We start from the raw sequence: 21,585 nt of genomic DNA, 5'->3' as shown, positions 1-21,585 counted from the left end.
TCATCTACCCATTAATATTTTGAAGCTCAAAATATTTGATATTGTGCTTTGGGATTTCAACTGCTCAGGTCACATTATTAAATTGTGTTATATTAATAGCAAATAAATAAATATGAGAAATAGCACTGCTGCATAAATTAAAGGTCAGTGAACTATTCCTCAATTCAGCAGTCTAAAAAAATGTATTTCTTGTAATTACATTTTATTTTTTAATAAAACTTAAATTTACAATTTTTAAATTGTTTTTCTATACAATCAATCTACAGTACCAATCATTTAGAGACAGATGTACAGTGAACGGCAGACAAACATGAACACACACAGGCTTGTGGATACAGTGCACAGAAACACATTACATACAACTCTGATAAGATTTCAAAAACTATAAGCAGACATGCACAAACACGACTGAATCTGGTATACTTTTAAACTCACAAATACATTGAAACACACATACATGTCCATAGTGCCACCACTGTAGACATTTCATTGCTTTAAGCCAGTAAACTAACGCAAGTACCGAAATATGACTTGTCAGATATTGTAGTAAATGACAAACGTAACAGTGTACAAATCTGAGTTTGAACATGCAACATCCTGGTATCCAAAATCCATAGCGTGAGGCAACGTTTGGTCTGATAACATTAAAATCAAATGGATAATATGTTTGGACTGATTATCCATCAAGTTGTTTGGTCTTCAAGTCAACCACAAAAAAAACAAAAAGATATAAAGACAACTTGGCACAGAAAGAATCCTATTATAGGCAAGAATGTCGGCATCCTGTATCTTGCTCTTTAACCTTTGACCACTAAAGGTTCACCTTTCGTAAAGGATCCACTAGGACAGTGTAACCGTGGAAGCAGTGCATGCTTGGTAGCTTAAACTTGACCTGTTAGTGGTTTGGGAATATTAAAACAAGACACATCAGCAGGAAAAAATGGATCTTTGCATGGTACAGGTTTTCACGAGCATGACTAAAGATATATCTGCATAAATGTGTATGTGCAGTCATGCACAGAGGACTTTTCCATGGAATTTGAAAATGCAGCACCAGCACCATTGCTGTACCAATTATTATTATTTTTTTTTTTAAACAAAGGCATTGCTATTTCCTGTGCTGAATAAATGTTTGTCAGTCGGTTCTTCTTTAATTAATTCAGACTTAACTAAATGATGCAAAATCAACAAAAATCTGTTCCAAAACCTTGTGAGCTGCCAATCAAGGCATCACAGTCATGCTCCAAATGGCAGGCTTTACTGCAGTGACATCAATGAAAAAATTAATCCAAGATGGCGGATGAGTGGAGACAAATGTTCTGATGATTTTAAATAATCACATACGTCTTTAAATACTGAAATGTATTAATAAAAACCTAGTTAAATATAAGTAAAATATAAGAGTATTGTTATCAATATTTGTGTGTACAATGTATTTTTGTGCTGCTTAGAGTGCTGAGGTGTTAGCTTAGCAACAGGCTAACATCAAACTATAAATTGTGAGCAGGCGAGTTGCTGCCTATCTAAAGCATGACATCTAAAGGCTGGAATACACTACACGCTTTTCAAATCTGAACAAGTACAATTTTAGGCATCATATACTTATTGACTTGGAGTCATTCTGAACACAAACTCAGAAACCAGAAACAGTTGCCTCGTTGCTAGGAATTGCATGACAAATAAAAACAAAAATCAGCTCAAAATATCCTCCAGTTTGATATCCTCTGACTGGATGCAATTAAAGTCTGAAGCTAAAAAAAAAAACATCTGTGGCTAAAAGCTAAAAAGTATATATTTTTTTCAGTACCTAATTTTGTTTGTCCTAATGTGGATTTGCACATTTTGGGAGCACAGAAAGCTGAAAGACTTTCTTGACTGTTGTCATTGCTCATCTCTTTGCATAAGCAAATGATGATTTTCATTATTTATTTTTCTGTATTATTAAAAAATAAGTATTTTTTGTTGTGGATGTCCCAATTGGGATGTAGGATTTGCACATTTTTGAGAGTTAAATAATTATATTTTGGTTGCATTTGTAAGTTAATAAAAAAAATGTAACTGAACTATGAACTAAAATAGGCATAAAATATCAATATTGATCACAGGCCCCTTTATCTAATAAAATTGTAAATGTATTGCAGCATGTTATGAGGTATCAGTAAATATCGTATTGCTAGCTAGGAGAATCAATGTCAAATGTACTCCCTATAAGTTGGTACACTGCACTATTAAGGCAGTACAAAGCAAGTTAACTCACTAGGTTATGGAACAGAAGTAGAGAAACCAGTATGTGTTGCTATGTCACAAAGAAGGCACCTATGTAACAGCAGAATACAATCCAACAGTGCAAAATGACAGTGAATCACAGTGTTATGAGAGTGTTTGTCGATTCATTTGAAATTTGATCATTTGTTATTCTGCACAAGGGCGGTTTTGATGAAAATATCTTTGCCTAAGGGGGAGAAAATGTGCCTGACAATGAGCGATCGAGATGAATACATCTCCGCTCTCAGAAAAATGCACAGATATCTAAAGACTCACAGTTTGATAGCAGAGCATAGTCACATATATGCACTCGTACACACACATTTAGACGCATGAACACACAAAACACCCACCAAACACAGTAGTGTAACGAGATCTCTGCTGTTCTCTCTCTCCTGACATTCCTTTGTGTTATTTCAGTGATAGGACTTGCGCGGCGCACAATTTGAGATGGCTAGGAGCGGAACGTTTGCGCACATTCTGATCTGCAGATTTCTAGGAAAGGTAGTGTTCAGCCGAGGGTTTCCAAAAGGGTCCAATCTTCTGTGATTGTTCAGTCTATTTTCTGACACGGTGCATTGTGGGTATTCTGTGGTACTTGGTACAACTGTCCTTCTGTGGGTGTGGCTTGATCAGATGTGCTCTTGGGCGTGTCATAGGCTGAGCTTGCTGATTGGCTGCTGTCTGTCCGAGCCACTAAACCACGGCCCCTGAATGGTAGAGTGCCTCCTGATAGGTGGTTTGCCCTGTCGATCATGATTGGCGTAGCGTATTCAGTGCCAGAAGCAGGAAGGGGCTCAGCGTAATCATGGTAATGTTCCGGGGGAATTGGTGCATCATACTCGGGGGCATCGCCCTCTTCAGGTTTAAACGTTGACCTTTGTCCGAGAGAGGCCATGGTACCGGTGACAAGTGGTTGGGCGTATTCTAAGCAGATGGGAAAGGCAGAAAATAGATTGTTAAAGGGTTTGTTGGGGAACATAAATCTACAAGTTTGTTTGTATGTGTACCTGCAGGCTCCACTCGGGGTCTCTGGTGGTCCACTCGGGCTGTGGAACTGTAACGAACACAGTCGTCTCCATCCAGCTTAGAGGGCAACAGCTGTTTCATACTCTTCCACCACACTAAAATACACATTTACACACGTTTAATAATTCATGTAGGGGAAAATGCATAAGAGGAAACAAGTGAGAACAGACGCACCTGTGCGTTCCCAGTGCGGAAGTTCATAAGTCACTTCTGGGCTTTTTCTGTAGGTTTGAATTTTTATGAACAACAAGGTTTTAAAAGGAGGCTGAAATATTTTGGCTGGTGATTTTTTTTTTACTATTCAGATACCAAATCATTTGAGATACCTAAACGTTTAGTTTTTTTTTTACTGACCTGTTCTTCCACAGCCACGAGCACACCATCACTAACACCGGGGTTGTCAGAACCAGCACTAATACAGGGACCAACACTGCCACCAATGCCACCTCTGCAACATTTACACAGCACATTAATAACATTAATCTACCATTAGAACGGTTCAAAACCCTAGTGATCAGCCTACCTAGACAATATTTTTAGGCATCATAAGCATGCTCCTGACATAAAGGCTATTCCAGTTAAATGTTACATCTGATAACCAATATTAAATATTCAAATGTATAAAATTGTGTCTAAAATAAAAATGAAAAATGTGTGAATTTTGGCATCATAACATTATAATATACAGTATAAAAAAAACAGTATATTCATACAAATTGGATACAAACGGAGATTTGTTAAAGATTAAATTTAACAGTGTTATCAAATTATTAATGTATAAAATATTATGTGACTAAGTTAATGGCAAAGGTAATCTAAATGTTAAATTGGAAAATTAGCATGCACAATTAAATATCAAATGATACTTAAAAATTAAATGGAAAAAATAATAATATCAGTGCCGATATATTGCGCATCACTATCCAATATCTAGATAGCACTGCTTGTGCCCTTTGTGGATAAGGCAATCCCAGAAAACAATTCAGAAATTTTCATGCAAGATGACACATCGATTTAAGGATTGATTATAAATATTGTATTCAGTACTAAACAGTATCGATAGATTGATTCAACTAATTAAAAAGGGACAATTTCACCCAATTTTTTTACTTTTTGTTGTTTACTTTGAGTTTTAACTTGGCAACATACTAAAATGAGACTGCTGGAATCAACTGTAAAACCTAAATCAGTGCACTTCATATGAAAAGCACTTTTTGTGTGAAAAGCGAGTTTGTGGTCTATATAAAACATCTTAAATCGATCATTTATGATGTTCCATTTTACTAAGAATGCTGCCTGAGAGGCCGTTCAAAAAGAACACGTTTTGCATTCACTGTGCTGCTTTTCCATTGTTTTTTCTATGTAAACATGCGCTAGATGGACATGTTTAACACCGTTCTAAAAACCTGGTGCTCAAGTTCAAAGTAGTTCAAACTTTTCAAAAACATGACCTTTTTTCATCTCACAGCCCTGCATCTTGCATTTTTAAACAAATGACCCCTTAGAAAGTAGATGACATTGCCTAAATATACGGCGAGACAGCTCACTAGCACATATGTTAATTAACTTAATAAACAATGCTTTTACCATCATGAGAGTGCGGAGGCATGGTGGTGTTTCGGATGTTGGGCGTGTGTGTCGTCCTCTCCTGCAGGGGGGGCACTGTGCTTTTTCTGCGAGGGGGAGGAGGGACTGGATGGAAGATTCTTGGCCTCGCTGACCAACAGAAAGAGATCCAATCATGTTTAGCATAGCTACTTGGCCAAATCGGAAACAGATTTCTCAGATTAGTCTCACCTGCATGCGGCTGGCAGCCCAGCAGCTCCATTTTAAGAGCAATCCTCTGGTGCCACTGGAAGGGACATATTCTGATAAACCGTGCTTCAATTGGAGGAATAAAGTTATTCCGTACTTCCTGGAAATAGTTGGTGTTGCCTTGGAAAATCTGTTACAGAGACACAAGGACACATTGTCTTGGCAACAAAGAACATTTGGCCTCAGACCAAGGTCCATCTTATTTACGCCAAATCAATGCGCTTCTCGTTAAGCTCTCTGACAGTCGATGGACATTCATAATTAATGACCACAGAGTGCACTTTAATTTCAGGGTCCTTAAACCACAGGAATGTAAAACCCTTTTTCCTGGAAATATACAAACAGTGATGTCATTCTGCAGCAGTTAGAATACGACAATACACACACACACATATATATACATGCCTATATACATATATAAAATCAAGGTGGTAGATGGGACAAGTCAAGTGTTGATAATACACCTAGCTAATTTGATACTTAAAAGAAAAAGTATCTTTTTTTCGTTTTACCCGATATTTGTATTTTTTAGGTGTATTACAATAGGAAATCCTCCATACCTTGTTTTTATCTGATTCCACTTCTTGATAGGGTTTCCATTGCCGTCCATCATGGCTAAATAACACCTCATAGGACGAAATGTAAAACTGATATTCTGGGAGGGTGGAGCCAGTGGTCATAATACCTGAGAAGTACATTCGGACTGAATGATCAATCAAGACATACAGTAGATGAAAACACTGATCTTTTCTCTCACACACAAACTCTACCTGTTATTTTTTTCTCTTTCTTCAGGTCCACTTGAATCCATTCTTTTGTGTCGCTGTTGGCTGCTGCCCACGGGCGACCCGGTGTTTTGAGGCGGACCCCTGTGGGGCCCCAGACGGTGGGCTCCTTTCCGTGACCGCCCCATTCCCACTCCGACGAGGCTGTGATCTGAGAGTCGCTGACCACCCCCGACTCCAAACCCAAAGTGCCATAGCAACCTTACAGAGAGAGAGAAAATGAAAGTTTCTATTATTAGATCATCAAGGTGTAGGTCATTTCTATAGAAGTGACAGGAATAAAGAACAAACTTCTTTATTAAATCAAGTTATATAAACTTTTTTTTTTTTATCTATTTTGGTTTCTGGAGAGTACTGCACATTCAAAAAATAGAGAAGACAAAAAGTTTTATACATTACTGATTCACTCACCGCTAGTCTTGAAAGTAAAAAGGCTGGGGGAGAGATTTCCACTGTAAGAGGGAGAAAGACACAGAGCTATCATTCTGTCTACCAATCAATCAATTTATTACACAAATGGGAAAAAACTCAATCAAAGAAAGGAATCAAACTAGGTTTGAATTTCCAGAAGGAAATACCAGTGCTTGCAAGGCAGCAAAATGCTTTAGTAAGTCTAGGTTGTGGGCTTCGATTCGGTTTAAATGAAATGCTGCATCAGAGATGTTTTGCACACAGCATGATTTGTACTAGATTTGTACGTGAGAATAAACACGATTTTTGCAGTGTAGACGGCTATAGAAGGTTGCAAATAAATGCATCCAGTATGCAAATGTTAAGCTGTCACTTATGCTGTGTTCACGTCATGTCGGAATTACCATAATTACCAGGATGACAATTTAGAGCAGTTTGGGTCCTCTGACTCAAAGTATTTGTTTCTATGGCAACAAACGATTCATAAAGCCAAAATGGATCCAAGTGCTGCTTTGATGTTTATGACAGTACTTAATCATTAATTCACCTCAATACGCTCTTGCAAAATAAGAGTGCAATATATGACTATAGCTTTCATAAAATCTTGTAAAATCATAAAATGCTTTCCAACTTGAAAGTACAAGTTCAAGAAAGACCGATGATTTTTACTAGTTAGAAAACTTGACTAATTCCATAATTGTAAAAAAACACACAACATAATAGATTATGTATGTATGTATGTATGTTTGTATGTATGTATGTATGTATGTATGTATGTATGTATATGTATATATATGTATATATATATATATATATATATATATATATATATATATATATATATATATATATATATATATATATATATATATATATATATATATATATATAAAAAACATAATATTTTCATAATAATGTTTCCTAATGCAGAACCCCTGCATTAAGCAGTTCAACAGAATGAATTTGCAGAACGAATAAGAAAAAAAGTTTAGAGACATTTCAAAACTGCAATGCCTTGCAAGCCCAGTAATCAAATTAAATAGATTTTCCCATGAAGAAAGCAAGCAAGAATGCAAATGGGCTACTCACGGCACAGATGTCACATTGTTAGCCAGTGAGCTTTCGTAGTGTGGGATGCCTTTGCTGCTGACCACACTGATTTGCCCCCCCAGAGTGTTGGAGACCACACCCGCATGAATACCGGCCAGACAGAGTGGAGAAGACTGCAGAAAGAGACGGTGAAACATTAAGACAGCTGACACTGATTCACTCACCTAAAACCCACAAGCTGTGACTTGGCATGATGAGGTCACATCCTTGAAGCAGAATTGCAGTGGTATCATTTATGCCACTATGATAAAGAATGATGGATGAATCATAAGAGGAACTTCTTGCAGAGTTTAGAGTGAGTTACACACAGAGTTCTCAAAGGCCACAAACACATTGTAAAGTTTTGGGAATGACAAATGCGTATACAATGCTGCTCAAAAGTTTGGGGTCAGTATGATTTTTTTTTTAAAGAAATGAATGCTTTTATTCAGCAAGGATGCATTAAATTGATCAAAAGTGACAGTAAAGACATTTATAATGTTACATAAGATTTCCCATTTCAAATAAATACTGTATTTTTGACGTTTCCATTCATCAAAGAATTCTGGAAAAAAATGTATTGCAGTTTCCACAAAGATATTAAGCAGCACAACTGTGGACAATAATAATGTTTCTTATTGGGCAGCAAAATTTGCATATTAGAATGATTTCTGGATAATGAAAATTCAGTTTTTCCATCACAGGAAAAACTTTACTTTAAATTGTAATAATATTTCACATTACTGTTTTTACTCTTTGATCAAATAAATGAAGCCTTTGGTGAGCATAAGAGATTTCTTTCAAACATATTTTACACTTACCAACCCCAAACTTTTGATTGGTAGTGTATTTACGGGAAAGAAACTCATTAAATTATCTTTCAGTGTGTGCTGTGTACAGAATAAATGAGTCGCTCATATAACTTAAACTCAGGGTTACTGCAGATATTGTGAAAACCATAGAAACATGTAAGGTGTTTTTCAACAAACTAACCATAGCGACCAGAGACATATTATTATTATTCTGTAATTCTTAGTAAACTACAGCTGACAAATGTACCAATTAGTTTTTGTTAATTAAAGGGATAGTCAACCCAAACCTTAAAATTGAGTCATCATTTACTCACCCTCATGTTGCTCTGCATGTGGAACACAAAATAAGATAAATAAGATGTTTTGAAGAATGTTTCAACTGTTTGAAAAAAACTAAAACAAGATTGGACCCCACTGATTTTTCTTGTATAGACTTTTTCAAAAAAGAAGAAAGTTTCCACAGAAGAAAATTAGTCAAACAGGGTTGGAATGACATTAGGATGAATAAACGATGGCAATTTTCTTTTCTTCTGCTCTCATCATCTACTTTGTAGAGTTGTTTAAGAAAAAAAAAATTGGTTGCCGACACGAATTTGTGAATTCTTAAACTAAATTATGTTGGTGGCCATTAAAGAATCATGTCAGATGCAACTTGGTATTGAGATTAGGTTTCAGTTGTGAATGTTGACAATACAGTGTTATTCTGCATGCATTTTGGGGACTATTGAAGAAGAATAGCAATAAAGCTTGCCAGAAAATACAACTCATTTAGCAGCTTATGAGGTGACAGACAGGAAATGTACCACATTTGCCATCTGCTGTGGCAGCACATAAAGGACAAAATGCAAGTATCATTTACACACCTAATGTGCACCCTTCCCTCAATTGTGTTGAATTAGAGCTTAAAAGCTTCATGTCTTTCTTAATAAGTTGTCTGTGTCCAAAGGATGCACAATTAATCAAATAAATAATCAAGCCTGCACACTTCAGTTAAGGCTGAAATGTCTGTAGTGCATGTGAAAGCAATAGAATCAGAGGCATTTAAATCAGTTTTATAAGCCTGTCAGTAAGAAAAACACTCCTAATAAACACTTTTAAACAATCTGATCCACAGATGCGCGTTTTATGTTTCACTTACATTCACGGTGACACTCGAATGCACATCATAGTGAAATCACGACTTCCAAAACTCATAAGCAGGAGGACTTAAAGCACTCCGAAGAGAAATGACGACTGCATCTATCTGCAATGTGTACATGGCCAGAGCCACTTGCTGCCCGGCACTGGAATAATAGTAAAATTGCTAGTTTAAAAAGGGAAAAAAAATCAGGTCTGATTATACACACACACACACACAGAGTTGGGACTCCAAACCAATAAGAGACCACAAACACTAGACAAACTCTCAACACCCACACACACTAGGCAAACTCTCAACACCCACACACAACGACACCGCAAACACACACCACTTCCTCTGGGCAAAATAAAACACTGCTCTGACCACAAAAAACTCGGCACACACACACACGTTCGCAAGGCGTCATATGGGCCCCACACTAATTCTGAGGGTGTATCTGAGCTGAGAAACAAGACTGTTGTCAGCTGGTCTGCATTAGAAAACCATTCAGCCAAACCTGATCTAACATCTCCCTGAGAAACACACTGTCATACACACACAAAAACACGCGCACATACATCCAAACACACAGACGCGCATACCAACACGCCCCTAGGAGACCGAGAGCTCTGAAAGTGACACACAAAATTATTTACAATGACTTAACTTCAAAAGAACGCCTGCTTCTCGCTCTGTCTTTCCCTCAAACTCAACCACGTTCAAGCTTAAAAACACGCTCTCAGAAGACAACTGCCTATTGTGTTCAAACTGACAAATTCACATGTGAAATCATTCAGTTTAAAGCAAACAGGAAGCATTAAAGCAATGATGAGGTCATCAGAAATGACCTAATGTACAGATAAAACAGTGTGTGGTCACTCTTAGAAATATTCTGCTGTTAAATGCAACTGAAAGCATCTTCAGCATGCTTTTGCTGACCGCGACAATAATTTTGACTTCATTTTTAAAAACATTTATAGGCGATGCACTTACAATGGAAGCCTGATAAGAGAGCAGGCAGAAACGCTAAATTAGTTTTTAAAATATGCTATTGCTTTGAAGTATGAGCAAATAGTTAAACATTACATGATATAATCGCTTAGCTGTGCAATTGTGCAACCTCAAGAGCCTGAAAGACCATTTTCTGCAGCTACCAATGTTTTCAATGACCAACCTTTTCTAAAAAGATGCAGTTCACTGAAGAAAGAATTTCTAAATAGCTTCTCTCTTGCACCACATTAATACACATTCCTTATGGAATGAAGGACAATTTTTATTAACATTGCTGAAGAATGTAAAGAATTCAGATGGAACATTTTCAAACATTGATCCAAAGAGAATAATTTACTTTGAAGAGCAATAACTGAATCACCACAGTTAAAGAGGATAAACAAACTATATAATGAAGAGGCAAGAGCACTCGCACTTCTTGTGTCCCTGAGCGGTGTCTGGTTTGTCCGAGTCAGATATTTTCAGTGAACTCAATGACTCAATCTGGTCGCAGTGGTTCTCAAATTGAGAGCTCACTGGAAGAGAAGATTATCAATGAATAGCGGCTTAAAACGTCCGTCGTTTTCTGGTACAACTTAAGACGACTTGGAATATAGTGCATAAGTCAAATGGAGCACTTTTAAAATGTCTTTAGTGTGCTTTTACTTCATTTTTGAGGCTTAAAAGCTTCGACCCTCATTCAATGTAGCGGCATGAAAAAGAGTGACTAAAGCCCAAAGTATGCTTCGGTTTTTAAGTGTATACTAGGGTATGTGTACACTACAGTGCATGTGGCGTGAATTTCATCATCAGCATAGTATGCTAGTATTACATGTGCACAGACAGATTCTTCTAACTGCGCACCCTGTACGCTCAGTTCGCATGTGTGCCTTCGTTTTTGCACTAATTAGGGGATGGGGGAACGGAACAACAGCAAGAACACAACAACAATTGACGTCCGCGTTGACAAACGCTTGTATGAGGAGAATTAAGAGATACAGACAACTCTAGTTTAAAAAACTACATTTGTATCGGTCATTCTGGAGAGAAATAGCACAGACACTGGTCAAAGATAAAGACTTTCAAGTGTGCATGAGTCAAGAGTCTGTGTTCGCGCACACTATCAAATGCAGTGTTTGGCTATTAAAGACTGCATGTTCGCAAAAATGTACACATTTTTCAGCGTTCGCGTCAAAACTGAATTATACTTTAGTCGTAACACATTATTTCTCCAAATTAGTTTGTCCACAAGTTGGCAATACTGGCCCAGCCACTTTCACAAGTAGTAAAAAAAAAGAAAAGAAACAGAGATGGAACAACAACAAGAGCTACAACCCACCCAGGACCGCAACAAAAAAAGATTAGCAATAAAGTGAGGGGATAATACACGCAACTCAACAGTACAACTCTAGAGTACAAAGAAAGTCATTTAAATTATCACTCTTAACTTCTGGAGAGAAATAGCAAAACACTGGACAAGAATGAATCCTTATACCAGTGTGTTGTTGGTTGGTTGGTAGCTGGTTGTCCTGTATCCTCAATAAACAAGCTACAGTTAGTCCAAAATGCCGCCGCTAGAGTTCTTACTAGATCAAGAAAATATGATCATATAACACAGATTTTATCATCACTACATTGGTTACCTATAAAGTTCCGTATTAATTACAAGGTATTGCTACTGACTTATAAAGCCCTAAACGGCTTAGCTCCAGTCTATTTAACGGATCTCCTATCGCCCTATAATCCATCGCGCTCTTTAAGATCACTAAATTCGAGGCTTTTGGTCATACCTAGGATATCCAGATCCACCAAAGGAGGGACAGCATTTTCACATTTAGCTCCATCTCTTCAGCCAGGCATTCATATAATATTTTTAATCTTACAGTTAAATCCGGCCTCTAGTTCATAAACGCCAAAAAAAACGTCCACGTTTGGTAAGGCAGTCCCCCGACTGAGCCTGGGTTCTCCCAATTTTTTTTTTTTTCTCCATTAGGTCACTTGATGGAGTTTTTCGGTTCCTTGCCACTGTTGCCTTTGGCTTGCTCAGTTGGGGATATTTAATTTAATTTAATCAATCAATAATACTATTGATCAGCCTTACCAAACGTGGACGTTTTTTCCACTAGAAACAAACCTTGTTGTGTTATTTTGATTTAATACTGTGAAGCTGCTTTGATACAATCTGTATTGTGAAAAGCGCTATACATATATACTTGACTAGTTTGTGTGTGTGTGTGTGTGTGTGTGTGTGTGTGTGTTTTGGCCACCTGTGTTTGCACACACTATCAAACAGAGTATACTTTGAAAGGCTGCACGTTTGGGTGTATGCGTATGGTCATGGTCACGTTGAAACTGAAGTATACTTTGCGCTTTGGGATAGTTCACCCCAAAAATGTGTCATCATTTACTCACCCTCATGTTGTTCCAAACCTTCATGAGTTTCTTTCATCTGTTGAGCACAAAGGAAGACATTTTGAAGAATGTTGGTAACCAGACAGTTGACAGTAGAAGTCCATGGCTACCATCAACTATTTGGGTACCAACATTCCTCAAAACATCTTTTGTGTTCAACAGACGAAAGAAAGTCATACAGGTTTGGAACAAAATGAGGGTGAGTCAATGATGACAGAATTTTCATTTCTGCCTGAACTAACCCTTTAATCCAAAATCCACTCAATAGTGGCATACTTACGTCTTTGTATCCGTGTGGTATGGTTCCCGAAACCTCTCCGAAATCAGTCAGGCATCCAGCAGGACAGAATTTACTGCAAATGCAGGTTGGGAAAATGAGACACACATACGCAAGAACATGCACACACACACAGACAGCTATAAATGTGGGTACCTGAACTCCGCTTCACTGAAGTGCTCTCCTTTCTCCAGACAGGTGATGAGGTCTGAAAGATGAAAAAAGAGAGACGCATTTTATAAAAAAGCACATTAGATGGTTGCCATGGTAACTATTGATTAATGTCATCCTTCCACACAAAGAAAATATGCAGCCATTTGTGCGTGTGTGTTAAGTGCACACTGGCCATTCAGTAAGTGGTGTAACATATTGGTGTATTAGGTTTCATTTTTGTGGATAAAAGCCTCTATCTGAATGAACAGATCAATACCAACTAGATTTTCATCCGTTACTTTTTTTTTTAAGAAAAAGTGAGTGGTGCAAAATGTCCTGCCACAATTGTGTATGACTGTGTGAGCGCATCTAAGGTTCAAGGTATTTTGTGGTTTTATTGTACCCATTACTCATACCCACAGCATGGATTCATCTGTCTCTTTCCTGACTCATGGGAAATATGATCTCTCTCTCTCTCTCTTGCGCACACACACACACACACACACACACACACACACACACACACACACACACACACACAGTCTCTCAGCACTGCGGTAAACAGGTGTAGCTCCCACATGGCAGTGTGAACCCCTGACCTCAGACAGCCCCAGAGGTCAAAGTGCAAATGTTATTGTTAAGACACATCCAACACAAGAGTGCACAGCTGTGATTCCAGAGATTTGGAGGCTCAGGATGCGCCATGCTGTAAAGAGCACCTTCACAAATGTGCTTACACTGAAGTTTCAACAATCACAAACTGAAACTTTCCTGTAGCATTAGACATTATTACTAAATAACTAGCACTACTTTCTCTCATGCTTAGAGTTCAATCACATCACTAATTGAAAAAATCCAAATGTTTGCTCGTTTTTACGTGTACATAAAGGTATGTGTGACGTACACAGCTATAATATTTTAAAGCCTTAAGTATAGCCTACACTAGTATGTGTATAGTGCATGTGACAAATTTTTTTAATTATTAGCATGTAATGTACACACACAGGCAGATTTTTCTCACATATGTACCTTGAATGTTTTTTTTTGACTAATTAGTACTAACACACAATAGACCCAGCCTACTGTTTCACCATAAAAAAAAAAGAAACTGACTCTGCAAACTATTGCTCAGACTCAATTATTAACAACATTATTAACACCAAAATCAAAAATGAATCGATTGTAGAAATCAATAGACACAACCAGAATGTAACAAGCAAGCGTTCCACAAAGATGCGAACGCTTCTTACAATCTCGAGTCGAATCTCATAATAGCTGTGGAAATTTCAACATGCCGTGAGACCACAACTTATGTATTCTGTATGTATACGCTAAGCATTCACATTAAAGCTGAAGTATACTTTGGACTTCTCTAAATACTAAACTTAGACATCATCAATGCTACAGACATGGATGCTATTTTTCTTCATTCAGTGTTCAGCGTATTTAACCTAGGTGTGCTATTACTTATAATTGCCATTACTGATCCCAGAAATTTAACTTCGAGACCTTGACTTGGCTTGACTTTCTAAGCAATCTGATTTCCACCTGATGTAAAGATGAAAAATCCTAAAGTCACTGAAAGAGGGACCCGAGCCAAAACTAGGGACAAAAATATGACAGAAACTCAGGAGTTGGCAAGTAAGCAACCACCTGGCAACCACCCACAACTCCCTAGCAGCATGGCATCCACTTTCGCACAGGAAAGTGTTCACATTTGTAAGAAAGTGGAAAAAATCTAGTTGCTTGGATGCATTTCCATTTCTGAGATATCTTTGCACAGTATGACATAAGAACCAACGGCCATTACATCATTTCCATGAATAACTTTAAATTATCTGTTAAATGAACCGCCTGTCATTCATAAGCTCTCAGGACGCACCCTGGAACCAGGAAAAACCCTAACACCCTGAGAGTCAGAAACATACTCCTGAAATAATCAGTTTCACATGATGTCCGTCACTCTCATCTGGATGGACAAACACACACAAAGTTTCCATAGCAGCTCTTTTTAGTGTCCCGAGACATCCAAGCCTACTTCAACAACACTAATTCATACAAATCACAAGCTTGCACTTGCACACATACACTACCCTTTAAAACTTTTTTTTTTTTAAAGAAATTGAAATTTTCTTCAGCAAAACCACGTAAAATTGATCAACAAAAAATATTTTGTTACCACAAAAATATTAAGCAGCACAACCATTTTTCAACATTGATAGTAAGACATGGTTCCTGAGCACCAAATCAGCATATTAGAATGATTTCTGAAGGATCATGTGACACTTAAGTCTGTGATGGACAATTGCCGAAATAGAAAGGCAATAATACTAATCTTATTCTAAAATAACACATTTTGCACCTAAAAGAGTATGCACTTCAAATCTCTTCTCCCAATTACAACAGCACCATAAACTGCAGTGTATGTTGCTGAAAGTTCCAGGAATATTGACTGACTTTTTATTCATTTAAAGAAAGACCTAGTTTGTTCAGTAAACTAGTTTAATAACACAACAACAACAACATGGTTTGTTTCCACCCCTGCTGTGCTGATAGCATACCAAACCGGGGTACGTACCGAACCATCATTTTTATGTACCATTCCACCACTAGTAGCCTACATGGTCTGTATCTACACCAAGCTTTGAAAGAGGTGAAGACTATCAATAAATATATAAAAAAATCTGTTCCAGAATGGTTACCTGTGTGCTGACTGCTGGTGTATGAGAGGAAGAGGCCACGGCCGTTGTTGTGTGGTCCACTCATGAACTGAACTGTGACCCGATGCCCCTCCGACTCTATGACAGGGTCTCTCCGTTCTTTCCCTCCACAAAACTTCACTGCAGAGAGAGAAATGAGAATGATACTCAATTTCCATTTACTTGGCAACAATCTGTACATTAGTGGACATTTTTGTTGCCATTACCAAGACCCTGTTTACACCTATTTTTAAAGTTGATATGAAAAAGAAATTGTATACATATTTTCTTCCATATTCTGATGTATATTAGAATGAAACTGCTTCTTGAACAAGAAATACTGTAGGGCATGACTTGATTTTATCCAGTGGGAATCGATTGGTTCATTGTTGCTTGCTAATTGATGCGATCTTGTGGGTGCGAGTTAATATTTTAGCTTAAAGATTATAAGGGCACATGAATTTTGATATATAATGTATTGTGCACAGATAAAACATTATTAACAAACATTGCAGTGTTCCATTAAAAAATAATAACAGTCAATTTTGATTTCACGGTGACTTTAACATCAGTTTCTGGCAATTTGTTGGCAACAAATGTTATTATTACCAAGTGGAACAGTGGCCTGTGGATCACAAAAGTTTTGAAAAGAAAAATAACTTTTTAATCTTCTCTCTCTATTTGTATTGGAAGTACAAATGGGACTGAGGACCAGGAAAAAACAACAACGACAAATGCACATCAAGTCCAAAAGTGCTTCTCACCAATTTCTGTTCGTCCTGGGCCGATGCCATTATAAAGTCGCAGGTAAGAGACCTGGCAGTTGTTTGTATCGATATCAAGATCCGCAATGTGCACAAGGACTGTGAGTCCAGCGGTCACGCTGATTTCCCACTCACACACGGAGTGCGAGGGATAGGACAGAGGGTACCCCAATGACGCCAGGCTCCCACTGCCCACACCCAACACAGTGTGTCCACAGCCGTCCCCTGAAAAACATCCAGAAACGATCAAGCACCCTGCAGAGCTCAAATTCAAAGGTACTTTTATATATATATACATAATGCACCGTGATCTTAAAATGTTATTCCAAGGCAATTCAAAGAATACCATTTGACAAACAGAAAGTACCCAAATTAAGAACAGATATTTTTTTAGTCACTTAAGACTTAAACTTCATTTGGTGAAATGTTTAGCTTGGAAATTGTGTAAAAGAGCTCCTTGTTGAATCTCTAGAGGGGAGAAACAGAGAGACAGAGAGATGAGATCGCATTGCATTGCAGCTGCTTGCGCCGCCTGTCACGCGTTTACACACCGAATGAAACTCAGCTTGCGCTCTTGTTACGTAATCCTTGCTGGACAATATTCAGACCCCCGGAGCAAAAACAACAGCCCCCTCCACACACACACACACACACACACCTACACCTCTAGACTCAGTGTTTCCCTCAGCTTTACTCCACCCACACAAACCTTACATTTACAAAGTTTTATGCCCTGAACGCACTGTCAGCTAATTCAGATAACAGCCATTATGAGAAACTGGGGCTATTTGTCACATGTTTCACTGAAAATTTCTCATTAGTACTTTTATTCAGCAAGGATGCATTAAATTGATCAAAGTGACAGTAAATATATTTATAATGTTACAAAAGATATTGTCCTATAACGTCCTATTCATCACAGAATCCTGATAAAAATGTATCACGGTTCCTACAAAAATATTAAGCAGCAGTTTATTTAACAAACTTTGACCTTTTGTGACAATATAACAATATTAAAGGCATGGCAGCCGATTTGTTCCAGAAACATTTGTCGTTATGCTGGTTGAAAGTCTCTTCACATCCTGATAGCAATAACTAAGTTAAGTGGTCTAAATGTAATTATGTGTATATATCTCGTCTGTGGAAGGCGTAGGACCATAAAATGTTTGTCCGATCGTTGCAATATATATGCAATAGGCTAATACATTAAAATGTCCAAATCGCATACTCTCTTGAGTAGGCACTTATTTTGAATATGTAATTACTTCACGACCGCTAAAAAGTAAGTTCTATACAGTACGAATGTGTGTAGTATGAATGTAATCCGGACGTACTACATTCGCCATGTTGCCCTTATCATGTGTCCTACCAGCATCAGTCACATCGCTTCACTGCCATTCATAAATCCTCCTCCGTGGCCTCATGGCAAGTGGGTCATCTGGGTACTTTTGGCCTTCTCTTTTATTGGTGCTGTGAATTCAGACATACTTTTGTCACATACTGTTTTTTGCCTACTATATAGTAGGGAAGTATGCAATTTCAGATGCAACTGATGCCTTTCAGTGTATGCATTTTCATACCTCTGCGCACCCTGCTCGCGCAGACATCACACATCATCATCAGCGCGCTTCATGCTAGACAGACGTCAATCACTGAGCATCGCAACTGAAACAGCAGCCGGTCCTCCTGAACCAAAACAACGAGCTTATGCTGCGTTTAAGCCATAACTACTGTAACATGGAAGAGATGGAAACCCGTATACTCAGAGCGAACCGTGACTCGAAATGATGCGTTTCAATGGCAACACTATCAACGCCGAAATGAATCTGCAGCAGTCAGGTGGTACAGGTCAGTGCTCTTTGAGTTGTTTATGTACATTATTATTGTAATGTTATGTGCTTTGAGACATGAGGTAGTTTAATGCTGTCTCTCGTGGCGGTTTTGTTTTCTCCCTGCTGTATGAAATCATGTGTTTTGAAGGTGTCGTGGCTTTGTAGAGCGCTTTGAAGGGAGGGTGGGATCTTGTGCTTTCAAAGCTAGATCACTATTGCTAGCCTCTCCGAAAATTACCTACTCTACCTTTTAATGGCTTTTTTGGGAGTTTTGGAGAAAAGGAAATCTAGTAACAGTGAAGTACATGACAAATCGTGTGACTTCAAAATGGTGGCATCCATGAGGGGGCAACTCGCTCCATGTAGAATCAAATATCTTTATCTAGAGGGCTGATATCCAGTCTTCAACTTCTGTGAGTGAGTATATTTGTATGATATTTCGCATAAGTGCTGTTTTTGTATGTGTAAAACTAATTGGCAAAAACTTACTAAATTAACTTAAGATTACATGAGAAGGATTAAATCTGTTAAAAAAACACATACTGCTGTTAAATGCAGCAGCCTGACACTGGACAGCTCATGAACTCACTACATATTTGGGAAAGCAGCGAGGGCAGCGCGCGGCCCATGTCAGGCGTTGCGTCATCACGTTCTTCTGTTGCTCCAGCTGTAGCACAGCAACAATGTAAGAATGCAAGAATGTACGCGCAATTATTCAGCACAAACTCCGTTATTTATAGTGTTTACCCATTTGATTTATTACAGGTTCAGTCCTGCTAGTCTTGGTTAGTTACTGGTGTGGATTAGTGTCTGTCTTGATCGAACACACAATTGTGATTATTCATGAACCGAGCCTGGGTTTGAACCTACAACCTTTCAGATACCACTATGTACCATTACAGCACACCACCCCGAGAGTTTGTTGTGAAACCACAATCTGTCCCAAACCCAGAGGTGGTGAAGCGGTTTATGAGAAGTTTCCCAACTCATAAAAACTTTAATCCCCATCGGAAGATCACGTACCCTTCTGCGCCCGCGAGCTTCTGGCACCGAGGAGTACGATGAAGACGATCAGGATGAAGACCGCAGCCCCTCCGGTCCCTCTGCCCACCATTACCGACGCGTCCATCCCAGCAGCCTGCAGTCCGAATGCATAATGCAAAAGTGTCCTGATCCAGCCGTGCGCGTGTCACAGTCCCGATAAGTGTGCGCGAGGGACCGTGTGTGTTTAGTATCTGGATGGTTTTATTGACGCTTCCTGAACTCTTGCGGCGCACGGTTAGAACAAACACGGGCTCTTCATCCCCCGATCTAATACACGACTTCCTCAACTTCCGCTCCTCCCACCACACAGCGGCCCCTAGATGGGAATTCTGTGGTATTCCATACATTGTTGTGGATAAGGAGTGATAATGGTTTGTTTTTGTTTGACAGAAATATATACTCAGAACAAAACGTCAAAGTTATTCTGGAAATAAAAACACAAGTAAAAGTAAATTATTAAAGCTGAGATGTTACGATGATTGTAAAAGCTAAAAAAAAAAAAAAAAAAAAAACATTGTATATGACCTTAATATGTTATTTTTTAATTTGTAAATTGTTTTATTAAAGATAATAATGATGTATTTTAATAAATTGTTCTTAGTCTTATTATTATGCAATATAAGTCTTATATTAGGCTACTATTATTATGTCTATTAATAATCAGATATGACCTTTTTATATAAAGACTTTTAAAGTTGTGCATAAATTAACATTTCTATTGTTTGGCTACGTAATGGTTTTACTACTAATAATAATCACAATAATAATAACTTTTATGATGATTGTGATTAACACTGAGTAGGACAAAATACATACAATTTGGCATTTATTGTTTACTTCAAGGGATTAATTCATATTTTTTATTTTAACTGTCATTGATCTACTTATTTATCATCTCAGTCAGACATAAAATGTATGGTTTTGACAAAATAATCATATTATGAAGATCACACGTCTATTAAACAGTAGCTATTTTGTTTTTCTGGTTCATCAAATATCACGGTTGTACACATGATATAAGCAAATTTAGTCCTACCTAAGGGTGAAATATAGAAAGACCTTCAGTATAAAAACAGACACAACTCTGAAATATAAAAAGAAGAAATAAAAAAAGAAGAGGTAGGCTATTTAACCATCTTTTGGAAATGTAGAAATGTTTTGTTTTAATGATACATGTTTATATTTCTGTTTGATGCAGAGCTATAATTGAATCTGTTGGAAGTTCTGAGACTAAGTCACTTGGTGGCTTTATAAATGTCAAATTTCAAAAAAAAAAAAAAAAAAAACAGAATGAAGAGACATATGACATTTTTCTGAAATTATTATGAGATCAGTGGATTGGAGGTTTAATGTCACATTCCCTTGCAAATGAAAATGTGTTGTTATCATAGTGTAACTGAGAGGAAAGCATATATTTTACTACATTTCAAGCTTTCAGTTTCTGAGAATCAAAGCATAATTTTTGTACAAATTCTAAGTTAGCCTACTTCAATATGAAAACTGTCAACCACTGCAAGGATACCATGAAGTAGGCCTTCAAGTATATTTTTCATACAAAGTAGAGTTTAAAATAACACCCAAAGTGTCATAATCTCTATAGAGTGGTTGCTAACGATAAATAGTGTGTCATCTTAATGGAAACATGGACTTCTGTTTTTGATTCAAATAGTTTTTGTTCTCTTCTAAATGCCTCACACTTTGTTCAAAATATCAGGGAAGGAGTTTAACTTTTGTATGTTTTTCTCCCCTGGACCACAAGAACACCAAATTCATCTCTCTCTTTCTTACTCACTCTTTCTCGCTATATCTAATTTCCTTTCTTTCTGTCCTTGGGATAGCTCAGTGGTGAATCAGTGTCCTTCAGCCAGGGTTGTTATCTTTTATCTACACAACAAGGTCTGCTCTGCACGTCCACATTCTCTATGTGGACATGGGAAATAGCAGATAATCATAAATTCTAACGCTATGACGCCACCTAGAGGTGGAAGACTCCTTGTCATCTTGATGAATTACTAAAAGAACACTACTGTCACACCGTGGAAATACGAGGCAGTGCAAGCAGTCTGATACGCTATACGGACATAACAG

At 37.8% G+C, this 21,585-nt stretch overlaps 1 protein-coding gene across 1 annotated transcript; it reads right to left on the bottom strand.

The window, feature by feature from the left end:
- Window positions 1-211: 211 nt before the first annotated feature.
- Window positions 212-19,833, bottom strand: dcbld2 (discoidin, CUB and LCCL domain containing 2). The gene is made up of 15 exons (XM_081367641.1): window positions 19,477-19,833; window positions 16,622-16,846; window positions 15,861-15,998; window positions 13,162-13,213; window positions 13,009-13,081; window positions 7,395-7,528; window positions 6,306-6,346; window positions 5,880-6,095; window positions 5,670-5,794; window positions 5,092-5,239; window positions 4,882-5,010; window positions 3,649-3,742; window positions 3,469-3,515; window positions 3,276-3,389; window positions 212-3,192 (listed from the first exon to the last, which is right to left on the bottom strand). Exons 1-15 carry the CDS (start codon window positions 19,580-19,582, stop codon window positions 2,819-2,821), a joined length of 2,016 nt encoding a protein of 671 aa, XP_081223767.1. The 5' UTR covers window positions 19,583-19,833; the 3' UTR covers window positions 212-2,818.
- Window positions 19,834-21,585: the final 1,752 nt, after the last annotated feature.

The sequence above is a fragment of the Scardinius erythrophthalmus genome (genome assembly GCF_964197995.2).
Source record: "Scardinius erythrophthalmus genome assembly, chromosome: 6".
Classification (NCBI taxonomy): domain Eukaryota; kingdom Metazoa; phylum Chordata; class Actinopteri; order Cypriniformes; family Leuciscidae; genus Scardinius; species Scardinius erythrophthalmus.
This window is presented reverse-complemented; position numbering and strand designations above follow the sequence as displayed.